We start from the raw sequence: 21,454 nt of genomic DNA, 5'->3' as shown, positions 1-21,454 counted from the left end.
TTCTATTCTGTGCTGATTAGGCCTTAGCTGGAATATTGTGTCCTGTTCTGGGTGCCACATTTCAGAAAAGATGTGAACAAATTGGAGGATGTCCAGAGAAGAACAACAAAAATGATTAAAGGTCATGTTTTCTAGACCTATCAGGGAGGAATGAAAAAATTGGGGTTTTTTTAGTCTGGAGAAGACTGAGAGGGGACATAATGAGAGTTTCCAAGTCCATAAAAGGTTGTTACAAGGAGGAGGGAGAAAAATTGTTCTTAACTTCTTGTTAGGACAAGAAGCAATGGGCTTAAATTGAAGCAAGGGAGGTTTAGGTCAGACATTAAGAAATTTTTCCTAACTGTCAGAGTGGTTAAGCACTGTAATTGCCTATAATTACCTGCTCTTAAAATTACCAGTGATAAACACCTGTCAGGGTTGGTCTAGTAATACTTAATCCTGCCATGAATGCAGGGACTGGACTAGAAGACCTCTTGAGGTCCCTTCCAGTTCTATGCTATATAAATATATACCAGCTATACATGAGGAAACCTGTGCAGTCAGTAGTGGCTCTTAAATCTCTTCCTTTACTCTCTCAAATGGATTTAGTTAGATGGGACAGTAGCTCATAAGTGATCATTTATACTGTACTGAGGCTTCTGTTGAAGCATTTTGCATTTGAAAAAAAGAGATTCCATAGCTGTGTGTCAGATCCACTTCCAACCGTACTGCTACAGGTTTTTAGTCTGTGGTGTTTTTTTTTTTTTTTGCGGGGGGTAGGTACCAAGCAGCCAGGACTCCAGTGAAGTTGATGTGAACTGTGAATGCCCAGCTTCCTTGAAAAATCAGGCTCTCACTGTTTTTTTAGGCTTGATTTTGCTCCACGTGAAAGCAGGGGTGGCGAGTTATATGGGTCTGTGGTGCCTGGGCTCCAGCAATATTCAGGGTCCGGGGGGCCTGCCTTCACTCATGTTTGGGGCCGGGTCTCTCCCCTGGCCCCACCTGCTGCCCCTGAATATCCCCCAGCCCCCACTTGCTGCCCCCACATGCCTGCCCCAGAACATCCCTGCCTCAAGTCTCCCTGCAGCTCCGCTCTGCAGGCTCCCAGCATCAACTGCTGCCACAGGATCCTAGTGCCCCCCTCCGTCCACTAGTGCCAGGGCAGGCTGACCCTGACCCTTCCCTTTTCTGGTGGGACCCTCCACCAGCACAGGGGCTGCCCCCACCCACAGTCACTGCTTCTGCTGCGTGCTGGGAAAGGGGCAGCCCCACCCCCAGTGGGGCTACAGTGAGAGGCAGCAGCAGGCGAGGAGGCGGTGTTCCCCTCCCCCCCAGTACCCACCACAGGGGAGGCGAGGGGGCTTCCTGGTCCTGAGAAGGGTCCTAGGAGCACATGCAGTGACAGTGGTGTGAGGTGAGTGCTGCTGGGGGAGGGGGGCCCTCCCCCAGAGCTTGCTGCTGCCAGTGGGGAGAGGGCTGGGGTGGGGAGTCCTCTCTGGCCCCAGCCCCAGGGCAGCCTGCCTGCACCCCAGACTCCTCATCTCCAGCCCCACCCTACCCCAGAGCCTGCACCCACCCCACCCCAACCCTCTGCCCCAGCCCTGAGGCCCCTTCTGTATCATGAACACCTCATCCCTGGTCCCACCCAACAACCCTCACCCCTGCACCCCAACCGTCTGCCTGAGCCCCTCCCAAACCCCTCAACACCAGCCCCACTCCGGAGCCCTCACATTTTTTTATATTTAAAAAATATATATCATGTTTGTGTGACTGAGACCTGTTCTGGGCACCACCACAAATTATACAAACCTGCCACCCCTGCTTGAAAGAGGTCTTCCATTGACTTAAATGGGAGTGGGACTGGCCCCTTAAGAACTAAAAGGACAGCAATGTTCTACCAGTGCTGACAAACTAGGGCTAAATGGTGCCCTGAGAGGAACATACAAGGCTCCTGCTGATTTCACTGGGAGTCTCGTATTGCATGCTTTCCACATTCTGATCTCACCCATATATGGGTGGACTAATGTCTCTACACCCCAGCATCTCCCTAAGGCCCTGATTCATCAAAGCTCTTAAGCCAGTGGTGGGCAGCCTGCAGCCTGTCAGGGTAATTCACTGGCGGGCCACGAGACAGTTTGTTTACATTGACCGTCCGCAGGCATGACTGCCTGCAGCTCCCCGTGGCTGCTGTTCACCGTTCCCGGCCAATGGGAGCTGTGGGAAGCCGTACAGGGACGTGCTGGCCACCGCTTCCCGCAGCTCCCATTGGCAGGAACGCCGAACCGTGGCCACTGGGAGCTGCAGGCAATAGTGCCTGTGGATGGTCAATGTAAACAAACTGTCTCGTGGCCTGCCAGTGGATTACCCTGACAGGTTGCGTGCGAGCCACAGGTTGCTCACCACTGGCTTAAGCACATGCTTAAGTCCCATCAAATTCAGGGGGGTTAAGTAAGCATATGCTTACACTGAAGCATATGATTATGGCCTAAAGGAATAAAATAAGTCAGGGCTTTAGTCCCTGATTCATATCTCGCCGTTGACACAGTTTTTGAATTAGAACTTAGCTTACTTTCATTGGCAAAGCGTACTCGCAGCTTATGCAGCTGAAGACACACTCCCATGAGCTAGGGTTGCAGAATGGGGTTTACTCTGTTGTCCAAGCCTGCTGATTTGGTTTAAAGGGATAATAGCAGCAGAATTGCAAATAGGTCTAACATTTATTTCACATATTACATCACTGAGAGAACGTCTTGTTTTGAACAACTGCAGAGTTTATTAATTTATAAAACCAGGTCAAAGTGATAGAGCAAGTACATAAATAAGTACCACATCAGGCATATGTCCTGTGAAGACAGTGAAAAACATGATATTGTGTATTTTATTGTCTTAAGTGACCAGAGACTGAAAAAATGCAGAACTTCATTTACTAAATGGTGCTTATATTTTTGTTTTTCATAAGTGTTTATTATATAAATAAATACACAATTTGAACCCCACTTGTTCTGTCACAAACACAAGACTGTTTGTCTTCCAAAAAAAATACAAACACTGTACACTTTCCACATAATCTTTGTTCAGTCAGCTACTGCTACAAACATACTGTACCAAGAGGTGAGCCAAACATAGCCAGGTGTTTGTCTGCCTACCAGAATACTATGATGCCTCAGGTTGCCTTCCACTATGTCTTCATCGAGGTATGTTCATGTTAATACATGTATTAGTGGATTTATAATAAATTTTACATTTCTGCAGTGCCTTCCAACCCAAAGGATCCCAAAGTGTGTTACAAATGGCTGCTCCCACAACTACACTGCATGGCACCCACTTCTGGGGTGGAACACACAGCTGTTTTACAGTGCACAGGCGCACTACACCACAATTTTGGACAGGAGGTGAACACGACACCCATTTTAAACACAAAAGAGAATTTAGAGAGGTGAAGTCTCATTGCTGAATTTGGCACGGACACTGGAGTTAACTTACTCTCATGAGAACTGCCCAAGGATCACTTATAGGACTGTGCATTTATATTTTGGTGTCAGTGCCTTGTCTGGTTTCTAAATGATTTTACTGACATCACAATGATTATTTTGTTCTTGCCAATCAAACTGGCTGCTGAAGGAGCTCCCTTCTGGCACGCTAGCCTGTTATGTGTTTTAGGCTACTTTGGGCACTGGCTAAGAAGGAAGTGCACTAAAAAATAATCTGTTCTCTATCCTGGCAGGAAGGATAGCTTGCTCTTTGCAGGCAGAACCATGAAGAATTTCTGTGTAGGAAATCCTGGGTTTTCTTCTCATCCTTATATCCTCATTTAGTCTCCCTCTTCCTCCCTATCACATTCCCATCCGTCCACTCTCATTCTCTCCTTGCTCTTAGTTGATAACCCTTTCCATATACCCCTGCTGGCTATTGCAAGAAACCCTAGCAGGGATGGATCCTGCGCCACTGAAAAAGCAGTGAAAGGGGGTTGCCTCTTACAACCGCAGCTGCTAGCAGGGAGAGGTGCAAAGAGATCACTATTGTGAACAAGGCCCTACTAAAAGGTTCAATATTTCTTCTGCTGGAGCCTGAGTTGGGCCACTGGCATTAAGCACTGAACATCTAGACCCCTTAACCTCTTTGTTAAGATGCACATACCCCCAATGAAGACCTAGAGTGCCATCACTGGAAATGCAGGGCAGAGCAGAGAGCACAAGTTTTGCGAAGTCCCATGGGGGCCTCCAAATTCTGGCCACCGCCATTTATTTCACTCCCTTTGAGGACCAAGTGCCTGGCCTGAGGCCACTTTTTTAGAATTTCATTGCTGTTCAAACACAATGGGAAATGTTCCCGTATGCTCCTGACATAGAAAATGGAGGGAAAGCAGCCACAGTCACTTGCACCTCAGGAGTGAATCTAAGATGGTGTCCATGAGCTGGTGTGGCAGGATTTCCTCAGAGAAAGCCATGTTTTCAAAGTAATGGCCTTGTATATCAGAACAGAACTCTTTTCTGAAGGCAGACACTGGACAGACACTATTGTTCACCTGTGAACTGCAAATCAAACTGAGTGCCTTAGATTTCTTTTTGCAGGAAGATAGTGCAGCACCAGCAAGACCATTAACTTAGTGGCTTGATAGTGCTCATTCGTTTGCCATTGGAGAGAGTTTTCCTTGAAGTTATGCTTATTAGTTTGCTGGGACTTGAGAGGCCACCAATTAGAACCACGCAGAACACTTATTGCGACAATTACCATTAATAAATTAAGTGATATCACAAGACATTTAATGAGTTATTAATCACTGTGGGTTTAACCCTATAGGAATTTTCATAAATGATTCAAGTATTTAGCATTCTCCCGCTATGTTACTTTGCAAAGGGAGTTTATTGACCGAGGGTATGTGTTAACAGGGCCCACGAGAATGCAGTATTGGGGCAGCATGAGGGAGCTGATATTTCAGGTAGAGAAGTGGATAATGGAAACCAAGTGAAAACCACTTAAAAGTTGAACGTTTTCTCAAATTGCTACATAAATGCAGTAATTCCCACTAACACCTTCTGGTTTGTTTATGTACTCAGAGTTTGTTCAACTGCAAGACATCGTCCCAAAAGCAGTAGACTCGTTGGGAGTTTTCATTTAAATCTGGATTTTTATGGCTCAAACTCAAGTACTGTATCGCTTGTATTCCCCCCCCACCCTAGAAAAACATGAGTCATTTCAACACCAGAAGTGGTATAAATTCAGCACAGGAAATAATGCTCTCCATAGCTCCTGCACAGTTATTAGGTGTCCTTCATTTCATTAGTTTACATAACATGCCAAGTTTAAAAAAAATTGTTTTCTTTTTTAACTTTGCAACTTTACAAGGAACTACAGTCTCCTTTTTCCCCTCCCCCCACCAATACAGACCCTCCTAGTCTTTTTGGGGAGATATTTAAATTGTTGACACAGACCACTACACATAAAGCAGCAAGTTTGCTGTGCATGATGTGAATAATTACTGCATTATAGTTTTGGTTTTTAGGGCAACTGTTGACTTAAGCAAAACAAGCCTGCAGTCCAGCTGCAGATCCACGTTTTCATAAGTTTTCTTGTTTTCTCTCTCCAGTGCTGTCTCCCTTAACAGTGACCCTTTTCAGACTTTTCAAGGTACAAAACCTTTACCAAATCCTCCAGCTCAGTCCTGCACACTCTGCTTTCACACATTTGGCTGATCTGAGCTTCTCCCTCGCTAAATATTTTCCACTGGCCTGAAAACAAAAACACAAAGCAGAGAGACACTGACTTAGAATGCAGGGAGCTTTAGTCACTTACAAGCACTAGCCAGACAAACACGTTCAAATTGTTGATAAGGAGAATTAAAATATTTTCCTTTGAGATATTTTCAAACCTTCCAATCATTTAATACATTCCATGCAGAAGAACTACATTAAAAGAACATGAAGGGCCAGATTCTGATTGGGGAGTGTGGGGTCGGGGGTGGGACTTTAGTTTGTAGCTGGGAAGGCCCTGGCTTGTAATTGCAGCAAACTCTCAAGAGTAATTCTTTCAACAGCAGCTGTTGCCCTGCAATAGTGGAAGTCCAAGCATAACAGCAACTTGGTAGTGCAGAAGAACTGGAGAATAAAACTGACCATAAACAAGTGAAATTGGGAGGTCAAGTTCTGTAGCCCAAGCTGGGTGAAATATAAAATATAAATTGCGCTAGTGGTGAAAAATGAATTTGTTTTTTTTTTTAAACAGTCAGTTTTTAATAATCCAAGGTGTTACTAGGGACTTTAGAAAGGCATCTTTTAAATACGATTAATGCGAAAGTAACCCTCTAATCATATGTTGCATTCTGATTATTTTATTTGATACTCAAACTATTGATTCCAGATGTTGGTGGGAAAGTAGCACATTTATTTCAGTTGCAGGAGTAATGCAGGGCATGTTTCAAGGCAGAGGTTATATAGAAAAGTGGAGCCTAAGAAGACAACTTTTACTTACTCAGTGTTGTCCTTGTTATCTGCTTGAAGTAGGGAAGTTCTTCAAATTCGCTTTTGGATATCATCTCAGTGTGGAAGTGATGCAGAATCCCTGTAGCAAAGCAGTAAGAGCATGTAGTTGAAACAAGCCCCTCTGCTCTGAGCTTCTTGCGTTGTTGTGATTGTGTGTAGAATTACTGGCATGTTGAGCCACACTATGAAATCATCTTTACCAATAATGTTTTAACTGATTCCATGTGCTCCATCAATATTTTTCTTTTGTGGTTTTATGATGGTAGAGACTATCACTGAGATCTGAGAGTTAGTTCCCCCTTTGCCCACATAGCTTCAGCCCTCCCTGGCATGAATGAGAGAGGACCAGAGCAGAGGCCCAAATTCCAGTGCCTTGGAGAAAAACAGTTTGGCATGCTGACATTGGACATTGTCTTTTGCCTAACTGCAGGCAGCCAGCAGAAAATGCTCCTACCAAACCACCAGAAGGGTTTGTGCACTACTGGAAGCATAGGTCAATAGGACCCCATATTAACCAGCAGCCCTTCAGAGGGCTGTTCATGGATCAGGATCTGTGTAACTTTAAGTGTAGTTTGCCCTTTAATATGATCTCAACTTATGAAGCATCTTCTTCCCCCGCCCCCCAAGGTAGAGACTAAAACCACTAAGTTGACACTGATGGTCTCAAAGCAACCTGTAAACAAGCCTAGCAGTGCCCCAGTGAACTAAGTAAATCTATATCCTAATTGTACAGATCTCTTAAAGTGAAGTACAAGAAGATTGAATGATTTGCCAGAGGTCACACTGTATGAGTCAGGACTAGAACCCGGGAGCCTTGACTCCTGTATCTGCCTATTTGCTTGCTCTGACTATGTGACAACATTCCCAGATAAAGAGACTACAAACAAGTGAAAGTAAAACTACTTTAATATTTAGCATGTGGACTAAGGCATTCTGAGACAGTGTCACTTAGTAAATGCCTTCATGTAAAGGACCTTTGAGAAGATAGCCAACATAATTCTTAAGGGAAAGAGAGTTGGTTGTAGGAGCTGAAGAGAAAAACAACATTGCCTCTCTTTACATACTGAATAACAGATCTATTTACACCCACACTTTTGGCATTTCCCTTTTTGGGTCCCCACTTGTATTTTTAATTCAACGGAAGTAATATACGTGATGTAACTCCACTCTTCCCAAAGATTCCTTAAGGGTTTTTCTTTCAGTAAGGAATCACTTTGCCCACTTTGAAACGCAGCCTCCTCAGAGATAATACTTTCTTAGGCTGCATAGTGAAACACATACTCTCTTATAGTACATAGCAATATTACACAAGTTCAGATTCAACATGGAGTCCATGAACTGTAGGGAAGTTTGGCATTAGTTTGAGATCTAGCTTCTAGATCTGTAAAACCGAGGAGACCAGTCAATTAGCTAAAGTAAAAGCTCAGGCTTTATTCATTTGCAGTACATACAACACTGATTATCTGAATGGTGTGACAAAGTTTCTCCTCTACCTTGGTGGGCCCTGGGCTTATTGGCAGATTTGCTCACCTCAGTGATCTTCCCCTCTGGTGGAACCCACAGTCTGGGTCAACTCCTCCTGTGTTGGATCAGGAGTTGGGAGGTTTGGGGGGAACCCAGGCCCACCCTCTACTGCAGGTTCCAGCCCAGGGCCCTGTGGATCACAGCTGTCTATAGTGTGTCCTGTAACAGCTGCATGACAGCTACAACTCCCTGGGCTACTTCCCCATGGCCTCCTCCAAACACCTTCTTTATCCTCACCACAGGACCTTCCTCCTGGTGTCTGATACTGCTTGTACTCCTCAGTCCTTCAGCAACTCTCAGCTCCTTGCACCCCCCCAAACTCACTGGGAGGCTTTTAACTAGTTCCAGCCAGCCCTTGATTGGCTTCAGGTGGCCCAATCAATGTAGCTATCTCCACTGCTTTCTAGAAAGATCTTAATTGGCCCCAGGTGTCTTGATCAACGTGGAGCAACTGCCATTTGGTTACCATGGTACTAGGGATTTGGTTAGCTTGGGGCTAACATACCTGTTCCTCACTACTTTACTGTAGCCATCTGGCCTTGCCCCATCACAATGGGTAGAAACATCTAAACCCTTCAGATATTCACAGCTTGGGCAATTGTAGGGAGTGGTCTGAAAGGGTTGGAAGTCTGTGCTCAGGGTTAAGACTAGAGTTGGTCATAACATAGATTCTTTTCCCTTCCACAGAAAATGAGTTTTCTGTGAAAAATCAAAATCCAAAATATTTTGGCCAAAACCTGAAGAATTTTGATTCTGCAGCACTGCTATGGTCAGGGATGCTGGAACAATTTGTATCGTGGGGATGCTGAGAGCCACTGAACCAAACTGTAAACCCTGTATATACAGACACTCCCTGACTTACGCAAGTGTTCCATTCCAGAATGCCTTGTGTAACTCAAATTTTGTATAAGTCGGAAATGTATAGCTGACCATTACGCCAAAAAACCCATCAAAACCCTCTTATTTCTAGCTTATGGAACTTTTTCCGTAAGGGTGGATTTGTGTAAGTCGGGTTTGCGTAACCCAGGGGGCGTCTGCAATGGAAACCACTTCAAGCCAAGGGGTGCGGCAGCACCCCAAGCACCTATGGCTATAGTGCTTCATGGGAGCTGTAATTTGGGAGCTGTGTGCTCCTGTTCCCCTCAGTAGGCTTACTGGTTGGCCTACATCTCCCTTGATGCACCACGGTCTCCCTGCCGCCGCTGCCCCCCCTCCATAGGATGGTGGCATTGAATTGGCTACTGCCTTCTACTGGTCGAAATCAGAACTGCTCAAGTGCATATGATAGACCCCATACTGCTAACAACAAGGGAGTCTGGCACAAGCATTAGCAATTTATGCTTTTGTAGTAGGAGGACTGGAGTTCTATCTCTGCTACCAGGGAAGTGTCAAATGCCCCAAATGTAAAGAATTGGAACAGCTATAAAGTCCTGAGTGGCAAGAATTTGTAACTCTTTCCTGAGGTTATAAAAAGAAAAAAGCACTATTTTAAGAGAACTTGACCTACTTACCTTTCCTAATTGTCCACACGTGTATTTCTATTTGAGGTGGTTTTTCTGTTTCCACTGCGATTTTTCTAATGGTTTCTCCTTCCTCCATGAAAACAGATTCATAGACAGGAAGCATCTCTTCACCACAAAAGTAATCTTTGCTGTCAAAGCTCTGACTTGGCATCTCTTCTGTAAGCAAAACATGATACAGCTTTAATAATGTTCCTCGCAACTTACTAGATTCGTGCTGCGCAACAAGTTTAGCTTAATTGTAGAGAGTTCCTTTGAAGTGATCTTTCAAGTCCTTCTCCAGCGGAGTCCAGACTACTTAGTGAAATTCTGTTTTTGCTCTCCCTTTTTAATGCTCAGACCTGGTAACAATAAAACAATTTGGATTTGTATTTAGTATGTTTTATCTTAACACACAAGTCAGACTTTGAGAAAAGATCCTGCTTTTTTTTTTTTGATAGCTATGGGTGACATTCAGGAGTTAGAGACTGATCTGAAATCTAGATAACAAACTTTTTACTTCTAGAGCATTTCCATCCCAGGTTCTTAGCCAGATTTTTCAGAGTGCCCCCATCTTCCATTGACTTCAAGAGGAGTTGTGGATGCTCAGCATGTCTACATGTCAGGCTCTCACTTCTTTACTTCACAGGGGGGTTGTGAGGCTTAATTCAATTAATAAGTAAAGTATCATCCCCTTTTTACATGTAAGACCGAGACACAGGGCAGTTAATTGAGTCTCCTTACATCACATGAGTCAGGGACACAGCGGGACTTGAACCTAGTTCTCCCAGGCTCCCTTCTAATAACATATTGCTAGCAGGTGCTTTGTAAGTGATGTATGCATGTGACTCTGACACTCGTTTTCTCAGAGTGTTTCTGCCAGTGCATCACAGAACTAAACACAAAAAGGGGCTAAATGTGTTGTGGGAAATTTTTAAAGGTATAGATGGGAGTTAGGTTTCAGAGTGGTAGCCATGTTAGTCTGTATCAGCAAAAACAATGAGGGGTCATTGAAATGGGCCACTCTCATTACCACTTCAAAAGTTATTTTTCCTCCCTTGGTATCCTGCTGTCAATTGAATTGTCTCATTAGACTGACCTCACACTTGGTAAGGCAAATCACATCTTTTCATATATTTATATCTGCTCCTATATTTTCCACTCCATGCATCTGATGAAGAGGGTTCTAGCCCATGAAAGCTTATGCCCAAATACATTTGTTAGTCTCTAAGGTGCCACAAGGGTTCCTTTTTTTTTTTTTTTAAGGAGTTAGGTACCTGGCAAAATATCATGAGGAGTTAGCAAATTTCTAAGTAGTTTGTTTGTTTTCTTTACACATTTTTTCTAATATCCTACAACAAGCTAATCAAGTGATTAGATTTTTCCCACAGTGCTATGATAAGCTGTCATAGCATTAGTGCTTATTCTAAGGATCCAGTTCCATTATTAGCACAAATAACGTTATGACCAAAACTTTTAAAACTACTGCTATATTTTGCAAAACAAAACCTTTATTATAGTACAATGGTATAAATATCCCAAGCTAGAAAACAAATGGAAAGCTCTGTGAGTATTGTAAATGGGAAGAGATGGGAGAATGAGAGATGCTCCTTGAATTATTGTCTGGGAGATAATGAATCTCTACTTGATGGGGAGGGGGGGGATATAATCTTCTGAAATAGATGTCTAAAAGTCACACTAATGCTAGAGAGAAGAAAAAGAGACCGGAAGGTGGGCCCAATCGTTGGTGCCCTCTACCTGTGGAAATGAAATGAATGAGATGGCTTGCAAGATTGGGTGCTAGATCTATTATCATGCCCAGATTTCCCTCTAGATAAAATATAGCAACAGATATAAAGTTGCTCATTTCATCAGGTGTCATTATGATCAAAAGACCCCTTAAAATCCATAGCAAAAAGGCAGTCTGTGATCTATTCTTTGTTTTACCTGGACAGACTTTACAGCATTTTCCTTCTATTTTCTGAGGGTATTTGCAGGGATATTGATCCGGACAATGAATTTTCTTACATTCTTGTTTGGTGATGTTGCAGGTACACAACACACACTCTACGATTCCGAAGGCCCGGAGATTAGGATGCCACGATTCACCATGTGAGTATGTTTTTCCATTTGAAACACAGACTATAACAGAACAAGAGAGGCAGAAAATGAATATTCATTAAATGGTAAGGCCCCACAGGTCCATAGTTGAACTACAACCTCTGCTTTAGTGCATGCACGCTGGTTTGAAGCAATGTTTCATTCATGACTAAAGGACGCACCTCTGCTTGGAAGTGTATTTTTTCACTAGCGATTTCTGGCCCAGCCCTTCTCCCATTGATAAGTTTTGTCATTTACTTCAAAGGGAACAGGATTGAGCCTTTGATCACCTTTTTCTGTGCAATTTGGTCTAAATTCTGGCCTCACTTATCCGTGAGGGTGCCCTGGTATTTTAGCGAGTGAGATGGAGTGCAGAATTTGACCACTCTCCTCCAGTGCGTGCCCAATTTTGTTGGGGACCATTTACTCCCACCAGTTGGCTTTTAAGATCTTAGCTTCTTATGCACACCCCACCCCTTTGAACTGGCTCCTGCCCCAGAATTTCAGCCTGCAACCAGGACAATACTCTAGTTCCCAGCATCACGGCATTTCCTACTGAACCTCCGGCGCAGCTTCTCTTGTCAGTGGGTGAACACTGTTTATTCAAGCTAGCAGCTGGGTGAGTTGTTGCCACCCATACACTTTGCTACTTTCCAGAGGGACCCTCCACTAGATGACACAGACAGAGCAAAGGAGGAGATGATTAGAAAATGGAATTTGATCACTTCCATATTTTTTCCCAAATATACTTTGGGTGTTTGTAGACTTGGTATTTGTAATTTCAAAACACAAAAGGAGGCTTTAAATTGAAAGGCTGCAGATGATATTGAAACGTATCTAAGGACACCCATTACACCAATATCTGAATGCCTCCATCTTTAATGGATCTATCCTCACTACACCCCTGCAAGGTAGGGAAGTAGGCAGGCAAAAGGACACTGCACAAATTAACAGCTGGCAAAAGCAGACTCGGTTTGCACTGAAGTTAATGGGAGTAGCGCCAGTTTACACCAAGGCTGAATTTGCCCTATAAACCTTGCTTCTTTAAACATTTTCATAAACACACTGAAAAATACAGACTAACCAAAAAAGGTGAAAGAAAGGGCACTGCTTGATTTCAAAAAGCAATTAAAACCAAGCTTGGATATGCTGTAAATACTTCCAATTCTTCTAATATGCCATCATTTTTTATTAATGCTTTTATTTGTAAAATATGTTCCTCTTTTGCCTGTAACTTTCAAAAGCAATTTAATTTTTATCTGTAATCTTAAATTTACATCTAACTGCTAACAGATGTGAGCAACTGGCTTATGTGTTACTAAGTTACCAAGATTTATGATGGGTGTTCTTCATAATGTATTGTCTTTCATGGGTGTCATACCATCATTTGGTTTAATAATTTATTACTTTTTAAACTCTTTCTTAAGAGCTGTTTTCATTTTAGAAGGGGAAACAGTTTTTCTCTCATAAAAGCAAATTAAATGTTCTCTGTATACAAAACAGAATGATGAGAAAAAAGGGAAAAGTTACGTAAAGCGGGATTAATTACTCTATTGTTATAATTAACCTTCTAACATGCTTTAGTAGTATATTTATACTTATTTTATATCACTTTTTCCTGCCAGAGAGCTCCAAAAGCTTTACAAACATAAATTAAACCTCACAACTTCTCTGTACTGTAGTCAGGGATATGTTGACTATAGATACATTATCCCAATTTTGCAGATGGATAAATGGAGGCACAGAAAGGTTAAATAATTAGTCCAAAGTGAGAGAAGAAGTCTGTAGTCACTGTGAAAATAGAACCCTAGTTCCCAAATGGCCTGCTTTAACCATGGTCTGCACAGAAATGTAATTCTGTATCCATGTAATGGCATCAAATCTGCATGTCAGTATAACTAGTTTATTTTTAGATTTATAAAATGTATCTCTGGAAGCATGTGCATTAATTAATAACATTCTAATTGTAGAGAACAAAAGAAAGTACATGGTCACCATTCTAATTTCCATTACAGAGACCTCTTAGACTCTCTCTGGGCAGCAAGCTCCTAAAGCCATCACTGATACTAAACGGCGCAGAGAAATGTGCTGTTCATTTGTCTGCTTTTTATTTGCTGAAACAAATCAGTTAGAAATTGCTTTGATGATGTCTTCATGTGTGAACTGGATGTCAGAGATCTTGCACTGAGTGGAGATTCCTGTTCCTAGTTTCAGAATAAAACACTGGCATGATCTGAATGTGTTTTCATGGTTGTTCAGGTGGATAATAAAGATCCTATGGCCAACATTCCTTCTGTTAGTTAATACCTTAAAGGATTAGTTGGCTATAACACAAAGGCTTTTAACTCTTTGTGAGACATTCTTGAGTGAACGCTACTCTGGGTTTTTGTGTATAGTTGCTCTTCTATAGCTAATTTTTTAATTACTATTTGGGCCTGATCCTGCAGACCATTATTCACTTAAATAATACTTACCTGCTACACAAGTAGCTCTGTTGAAATGTATAGGAATTGAGTGCACTCAGCACCTTGCAGCATCATGTCCTTTTGCCAGGACATAAAATCTGCTGCCCCTTTTAAATTGGGGATTTGGTTATTCCCCCCACCCCCCTTTTTAGTATAATCCTTGAGTCATGCTTCTATAAAGGTTTTCCATATGAGCTTGAGGTCCTAATGTTCCCATAATGTAGTAAGTCCTGTAAGGCTCTCAGAGTCTTAGACATATTATGTTATGTTACTGGAATGTCTCTAGCTCTCAGGGCTTTGTTTTACATATATCTTTGATATGAAGTATTGTATTGATCTCTGAAAAACAGAATCAAAGTTTAAATGGGGGTGGTGGTGGGGGGGGTGAGAGGTGGTGGTGAAACTGCTGGCCTGAATGCTAGATAACAGCTTTGTTCAACACAGATGTAAAGGGGGAAGTTCCTCTTCGCTCATAGGTGATTTGCAAAGGGTCTCCCCCTTTATGTACTAAGAATTCTTTGAGAACTATAAATGGCTGAGACCTGACTCCAAGTAGTATTGCTAAAAGGACTTCTCCTTACCTCGTCCGTGCTTATGCTTGTTGTTAATGACAATCTGTACTATAGTTCCTGAAGCTTTCTGGGGGTCAGGTAGGACTCCACGGTTACTCCTGCCACTGGAAAATCGTGGAATGTTGACCACCTGTCTAGTGGAGCTGGGGGACAGGTCGTAATGGGAGCGATGGTATGAATGCCTCTGTGTGGAGACAGAAGGAACAAGAATGTAAATGTTTCATTCAAGTGAAGCAATTGGAGAGCTGAACTTTGCGTGTAAACTGTCTGCATTAAGGCTCCCTGTGCAGTCAATGTGAGTTTTGCCACTGATGTCAGTGAGGTGCAAAATCTCAAGATTCGCTTCTTCCTTGCTGGAAAGAGACTCATGCAGGTGCTTGAGATTAACCTGGGTTAAACTGTAGGTATTTGACCCCAGGCATTATAGCCTTCTGCATCCAAACTACTTTTTACAGCATCCCTGAATATGGCCCAAGAATAGTCCAATATGTGTAATGATCAGATGCTGCCTGCCCTCTTGCTTCTCATTTCACTATAGAGCCAGAGTCACAGACACTCATCAGGCCAGATTCAACCACTGTTGCTCAGGATGAGCAGCACCTTGTTGGAATCTAGCTCTAAGTCCATCAGCTGGGAAACCTTGATAGATCTGTAGGTGAAAATAGCCTCTGCAGTGACTCTGCTTTTCAAAACAAAACATCATGGTTGTTTTGGAGGATTTTTTCCAAAAATACCCAAAGGCATGACTGAAGTTTGGTTTGGTTTGTTTGTTTTGTTAACTTCCTTGTAAGATTACTATTTTATTTTGAACAACCCTAAGACTTATCAGAGACCATGGGCATGCATTTATTTTGTGCTCCAAATGGTTAAAAATTCCATATGCTCTCTCCAAATTTTGTTATAAAAATCAACACTGCCAGGCTGTATTATTGATGGTTAATTTTCACCCTGGAGGCAATAAAGCTGCACCATAGATTAATCTAGCCCCTGGAGTGAATTCATAAACCTCAGGCATGATAACTGGAAAATAAGTGTGTTACTACTATTGAAAAGTAATGCTCACATGGCAGACAAACCATTTATTCAGGTATGGTATGCACAAGTATCTGATCCAAAGTCTGCAGGAGTCAATGGGGGTCTTTCCATTAGCTTTGGATCAGGCCTTAGCTGCACATGTTCGCTCAGTAAAGTGCGAGAGAATCAGTAAAATCTCTGTAATAAGATCCAGAGATAACCTGGGTCAGTCACATGTGCGTCCTAGTGGCGATGCGCACACAAGGCTAGAGTCTCCTTTGCCCTGCACCTGCTGTGGTTATTTACAAGGTGGCTGCAATATGCTACTGTTCTAGTTGGGTGGTAGTCTGCACTCATTCTGTAGCAGTGCAAGGCACTTGACTAAACAAGGTGCAGAGCAATGAAGAGTCAGACCCATTCACTAGGTCTATCTTCTAATAATGTGGCATTTTGTTCTACTGTTGTAACTATTGAATACTGGCAGATATAATAGTATCCAAACAGCTACAGCATATGAAATACGACCTATATATTGCTAAGTATTTACTTGGTATTAGCAATGATGAATTTTCCAACATTCGTAGTGCTCTACAGACAGGGCTCCTGGCTGTTGCTGAGTCAGGGGCCACAGAAATGGATATAGAATTTTTGTCTGGCAACAAAATACACTGTGAACCACAGGAAATAAACAACGTTCCCCTTTCCTCTGGTGCTAGCTTTTTTTAAACAAAGGACACTGGATTATTTTTCTAACAATCATTGTGGGAGATGTTAGACATCATCTGATCACGGGCTGCCATCTCAACAGTCCATGAACCATAAATGATTTTAGAAGGAAAAGTAGACTATAATAGTGAAAGAGGAGGAGAAGGGATAGCAAAGTGGGAAAGAGGGATTATGGACAGAGCAGGCATGAGAAATCACTACCTAGGAAACGGAAAACAAAGGATCCTTTTGTAAGAGATGCCCATTCTGCCCTCATGAGCCCTAATTGCTCACTCTGTGGTGCCCTCGGCTCCCTAGCAGCACCTTTTAGCTCATGAGAGCTGACATGTGAAGTGTACTGTATTGGTTTCAGAGCATCCTGTGTAAGTTTCTGTCTAGGGGGCCAGGAGAGGGGGCTCCAATCTATCACAAGAGAATTTTTCTGTCATTTCTTCAAGATCATTAGAGATTTTCAGCTGGGTACAAAAAGCTAAAGGCAAACAGAGAAAGATTCAATGGAAAAAGGTATTGTCACTACTATGAATTTTTCTGCCAGATATTCCTGTGCCAAGGCAGAACTGGTGAAGAGTTAGAGTAATCATCCCTTTTACGTGTGTGTGTGTGTGTGTGTGTGTGTGTGTGTGTGTGAATGGCTCGGCAGGAAAACAGGTTTTCTGATTACACAGGGCACACTTACGGCTTCTCTGTTGGCAGGTTGCCGGAAGATATCCCCATCAGAGTGTTCCCAGGATAATTCTCCATCTCCTGTGTGTGAAATAAACAGTTATGGGAGTAATTGTGCAATGCCTTAGAAATGCCTATGAGAATTCTGTACAGCTGAATGAGACCAAAGACTGAGGCAGAGCTGTAGTGAGGTCACATCTTACTAAGACACCATTACTTTTACAAAATATATTATTTGTATCACAGAAGCTGCCATTCTGGGCAAAAAATCCATCATGGAACAAAGACAGTCCCTGAGTACAAAGAACTTACAATCTGTGTGACATTTTCCTAGTTTGCTATGAAGTATTAGCCTCAGTCAATACTAAACTACACTTATCATATGAAGAACGAAGTACATTTTTTGTGTTGCATTGTCCTTAAGGGTTGTTTTCCCCTTTTTGCTTACTGTCGAGTTACCAAATTTTATTTCTCAAATATTATTCTGAATCAATGAGTTTATTTTTTTTTAAAAATCCAACACAAAATAAATGCAACAGCCACTCTGAATGCATTACTCCCTGGACACACAGACAGGAGGGAGCCAGGTGCAGTAACATATATCAGGCTATATGAGAAACGGAATTAGTAGGACTGGCTCTAATGCCAGCCAGTAGATTCCTGTACCTCGGCCAACCATCATGAACTGTACAGCTCTGCCGTTGACATAGACCAGTGGTTTTCAACCTGTGGTCCGGGGCCAGCAGACTAAGATTTCCAAAGGGGTCCACACCCCCATTTGAAGATTTTTAGGGGGGTCTGCAAATGAGAGTTGAAAACCACTGATGTAAACAAACAGCCAGGAGAAGGAGTACAGGTAGGTAGCCCTGTCCCCAGGATAGGGCTCATATCACTTAGGATGCTCATAACAAAGAAGTGAACACTAGAAGGAAATGTTGACTTGTGTGTTAGAAGAATGTTTGTTTGTGGAATCAGAGATATTAGCCCAGGAGCTCTGGAAACTCCCTAGAAGTGGGGTGGGGACACTGGCACCCAAACCTTGGCCCCACCCCCCTGCTCTGCCTCTTCCCCCTGAGGCCCCACCCGCTGCTTGCTCTCTCTGCCCCTTCCCTCCCATTGCTCACCCTTAAGGCAGGTCAAAATGGGAAGGCCCATCCCTCCTACTTTTAAAAGGGATGGGGCCATGGCCCCCTGACCCTCCTTGTTCTGGTGCCCCTAGCTTAGGCACTTGCCATTTGTGCTTTGTGATGGAGGAGGAATTAAAATGCTTTAGAGAAGCAACTAGAGGAACTTCAGATCAAGGCTTTGGCCCCTCAAAACCCAACACCGTGATCTGGGGGAATTTAGAAATGTAAACAAAAAATCTCAGTTTCCATTAAAGTCTTTGTAAAGACAGCTTGAGAAATGTAAACTCCTACAAGCCAGTGTGCACTGATCACTAGCACTGAGGGGGAGCAATGATGGAATGGAATCTGTTATGTTTGAGGGGAGGACGTGGCACCCAAAAAACGCTTAAACTGATATTTAATTGTTTAAAGACCTGTAAGGATGACTTACAGGAATGGGGCGGGAGGGTTATCTACTGGGGAGACAGATTTGGAATTGAACACCCCCAAACTTTGGTGTTTAGATCTGTCTTTTATTAGACATGTTTATGTAATGTAAGCTTTACAATGGCCCCACATTTGCACCACAAAACTCCCTGGTAGCAGCATGTGCCCCCAAATCAGGAGCTGGACTTTATGGCTTGGAGCCATCTCTAGTCAGTAGGAAAAGGACTAATTTGAAAATGCAGAGGGCTTCTAAGTGTTCTGTTCATAAGTTACTAATATTCTTTGTCCTTCCAGGGAGTAGAAATTAACTAACAGATTCCTCTCCCTGAGGCTATGCTCATATATCTTCATGAAAACGAATTGCTCAGGCTTGTGCTTCATAAGAATCGCAGGGGAAGGATAAATCAGCATGTGCTAGATTGAAAAGGACAAGGGTAGTTAGGAAGGAAATGTTACTTTTAAGAAAGTATTATAAATAATGAAGCATTTTAAAAACCACTATGCAAACGTAGAGAGTCTTTTCAAAGGCCATTGCAGGCTCTGAATCTCTTTTACCGCATAACCTGTCTTGCCTAATGCCCCCAACATCTTGCCCTCAATTTCCTACTTCTGATTAGCTTTTTTTCTCTTTAGTGACTGTCCTCTCCTGTTTTAGGTGGCTGACTTTTCCAGTGTAATCCTAGTGCACTGCGTAACTAAGGCACGATGCTTTGTGCTTTGAAACTCAGTTTGATTGTTTTGTGATTATAACTGGTCAGTTCCAAATCCAAGTCACCATATAAAGTAAAATTATGTGCTACCATCCCAGGAAGCTAAAAATAGCTATTAGGGAACAGAGACCAGGAACCAGATGATTAGCTAATGTTTATTTTATTGCACACTCAGCACATTGAATGTTAAATGGTAATTTGCTAGATTGCCTGCCATGAGACAGGGACCGTCACCTTTGCTGGCCTGAGTGCAGAAGGCTTCAAATCCAAGTTGCCTAATAAAATGTTTCTCTGTTTAGTGGATAAAAATATAAGAAGCAGCAGCATGGGCTACTGAGTAGGCGGACTGGACTGGAAGTCTGGAAACCTGGGTTCTGTGCCTCAGTTGTCCCTGGCTGACCTGCTGTGTTCACCAGTCTGTGTCTCAGTTTTCACCCCCCCGCCCACCACTTGACTGTATAGATTGTAAGCAGTATCTGTCCCTCACTATACATTAGTGCAGCGTCTAGTACTGTAGGCACAAATGAACTACAAATAATATAAATGCTCCTTAATTTTCCAAGTAACAGTACTGAGCTCAAAGGGTCAGATATTTATATGTAGACCCCTAAGAACACAGATAGGCACTTTGAAAATCCCACAAGGTGCCTAACTCCCATTGATTTCAATAGGAGTTAGTGGGATTTTCAGAAGTGCCTAGGTGCCTAAGTGATGATTTGCATAAGTAGATAGCTATGTACCTTTAAAAATCTGGTCCATATGATTAGATATTCCAGTGGTGGGTGACACAAGCCCCAATATAAACATATAGGTAAGATACAATTATAAAGAAGGTCTCACCTGTGAAATTTGGAGGCCCAGATTTAGGGTTTTGACCTTCTCCAGAATTAAGTTCCCTGTGTTTACGTGAGGGCTCCTTTAGGATCTCACACAGGCTTGCTAATACAATACCAGAGATACATGAATGTAGATTGGCACTTAATTTACTTGGGGAATTGATCATATCCTAAGAACCGTTTCTTTTTATGACGAGAGCAAGTCTGGGCACTTGCAGGATACATACATGTTCATATTTCAAAGCTCATCTATTGGAGAGGTGGCAGATATTTTAATACTTTGCATCCTTGTTTCAATTCATTATTGTAATGTTGCTTCTGCTGTATTAATTGTTTGTTTCAATTTAGGAAAACAAAACAAAAAATGACACATCTGCTGAAATACAATGTTTAATTTCCAAACTCCCTCTGCAATGGGTGAATGTGCATGCTTGCAGACAGTAGCCTTTTGTTTACATAGCAGATTTTACCTCTGCAAACTGGGCAGCAGGACTCCGGAACAGAAACTGGGAAAGAGCATGTTAATTTAGGGCAAGTCTTCAGGCCACAATACACGTTCCCTTCCTGCCATTAAAAACAAAGACAATTAAGAAATGGTTTCTGCATTGATTCATATGGTATTATGCATTTACATTTTAGGCTTATGCTTACTACCAGGGAGATCCATGCTGCCGCAATCGATGCAGCAGGTGTCGATTTAGCGGGGCTAGTGACGATCCGATAAATCTACACCTGAGCTCTCTCCTGTCGACTCCAGTACTCCACCTTTCAGAGAAGAGTAAGGTAAGTTGACGGGAGAGCGCCTCCTGTTGATGCAGCACGGTGTAGACACTGCAGTAAATTGACCTAAGCTATGTTGACTCCATCTACTTATTCACGTAGCTGGAGTAGCGTAACTTAGGTCGACATACCCCAGTAGTGAAGACAAGCCCTTATACAGATTTGAATCTGGCTCTGTACATTAACATATGTGCCACTCTAACATGTAGAACAGGGGTGGGCAAACTTTTTGGCCTGAAGGCCGCATCAGGTTTTGGAAATTGTATGGAGGGCTGGTTAGGGGAGGCTGTGCCTCCCGAAACAGCCAGGTGGGGCCCAGCCCCCGCACCCTATCCCCCCCCCCAGGGACTCCTGCCCCATCCACCCCACCCTCCCCATCCCCTGACCACCCCTGCAACCCACACCCTGACTGCCCCCTGCCGCCTCATCCAACCCCTTCTCTCATTCCTGACTGTCCCCCACCAGACCCCTGCCCCATCCAACCACCCCTCCTCACTGACTGCCCCCAGGACCCCTGCCCCTGACTGCCCCCTGCTGCCCCATCAAACCCCCAC

The 21,454-nt window shown here is 43.0% G+C and overlaps 1 protein-coding gene and 1 long non-coding RNA gene across 4 annotated transcripts in view; one reads left to right on the top strand and one right to left on the bottom strand.

Moving 5' to 3' along the window:
* The first annotated feature begins 1,272 nt into the window (after positions 1-1,272).
* Positions 1,273-20,893, top strand: LOC120372674. The gene is made up of 3 exons (XR_005585105.1): positions 1,273-1,393; positions 11,533-11,593; positions 20,760-20,893. It is a non-coding gene; the product is annotated as an uncharacterized LOC120372674 (long non-coding RNA).
* Positions 2,730-21,454, bottom strand: part of CHRDL1 (chordin like 1) — a 59,704-nt gene continuing 40,979 nt past the window's right edge. For 2 of the 3 annotated variants that reach the window (XM_039489980.1, XM_039489981.1), the window contains exons 6-12: positions 20,591-20,684; positions 17,035-17,102; positions 14,628-14,802; positions 11,429-11,623; positions 9,494-9,661; positions 6,448-6,537; positions 2,730-5,708 (exon numbers count right to left, since the gene is read on the bottom strand). In XM_039489980.1, the coding sequence (XP_039345914.1) occupies positions 5,578-5,708; positions 6,448-6,537; positions 9,494-9,661; positions 11,429-11,623; positions 14,628-14,802; positions 17,035-17,102; positions 20,591-20,684 (921 nt within the window). In that variant the 3' untranslated portion in view covers positions 2,730-5,577. Of the gene's footprint in view, positions 5,709-6,447; positions 6,538-8,219; positions 8,281-9,493; positions 9,662-11,428; positions 11,624-14,627; positions 14,803-17,034; positions 17,103-20,590; positions 20,685-21,454 lie in introns of those variants that run through there. The other variant, XR_005585104.1, reaches the window with a different exon arrangement.

Source organism: Mauremys reevesii, linkage group 9, assembly GCF_016161935.1.
Source record: "Mauremys reevesii isolate NIE-2019 linkage group 9, ASM1616193v1, whole genome shotgun sequence".
Classification (NCBI taxonomy): domain Eukaryota; kingdom Metazoa; phylum Chordata; order Testudines; family Geoemydidae; genus Mauremys; species Mauremys reevesii.
This window is presented reverse-complemented; position numbering and strand designations above follow the sequence as displayed.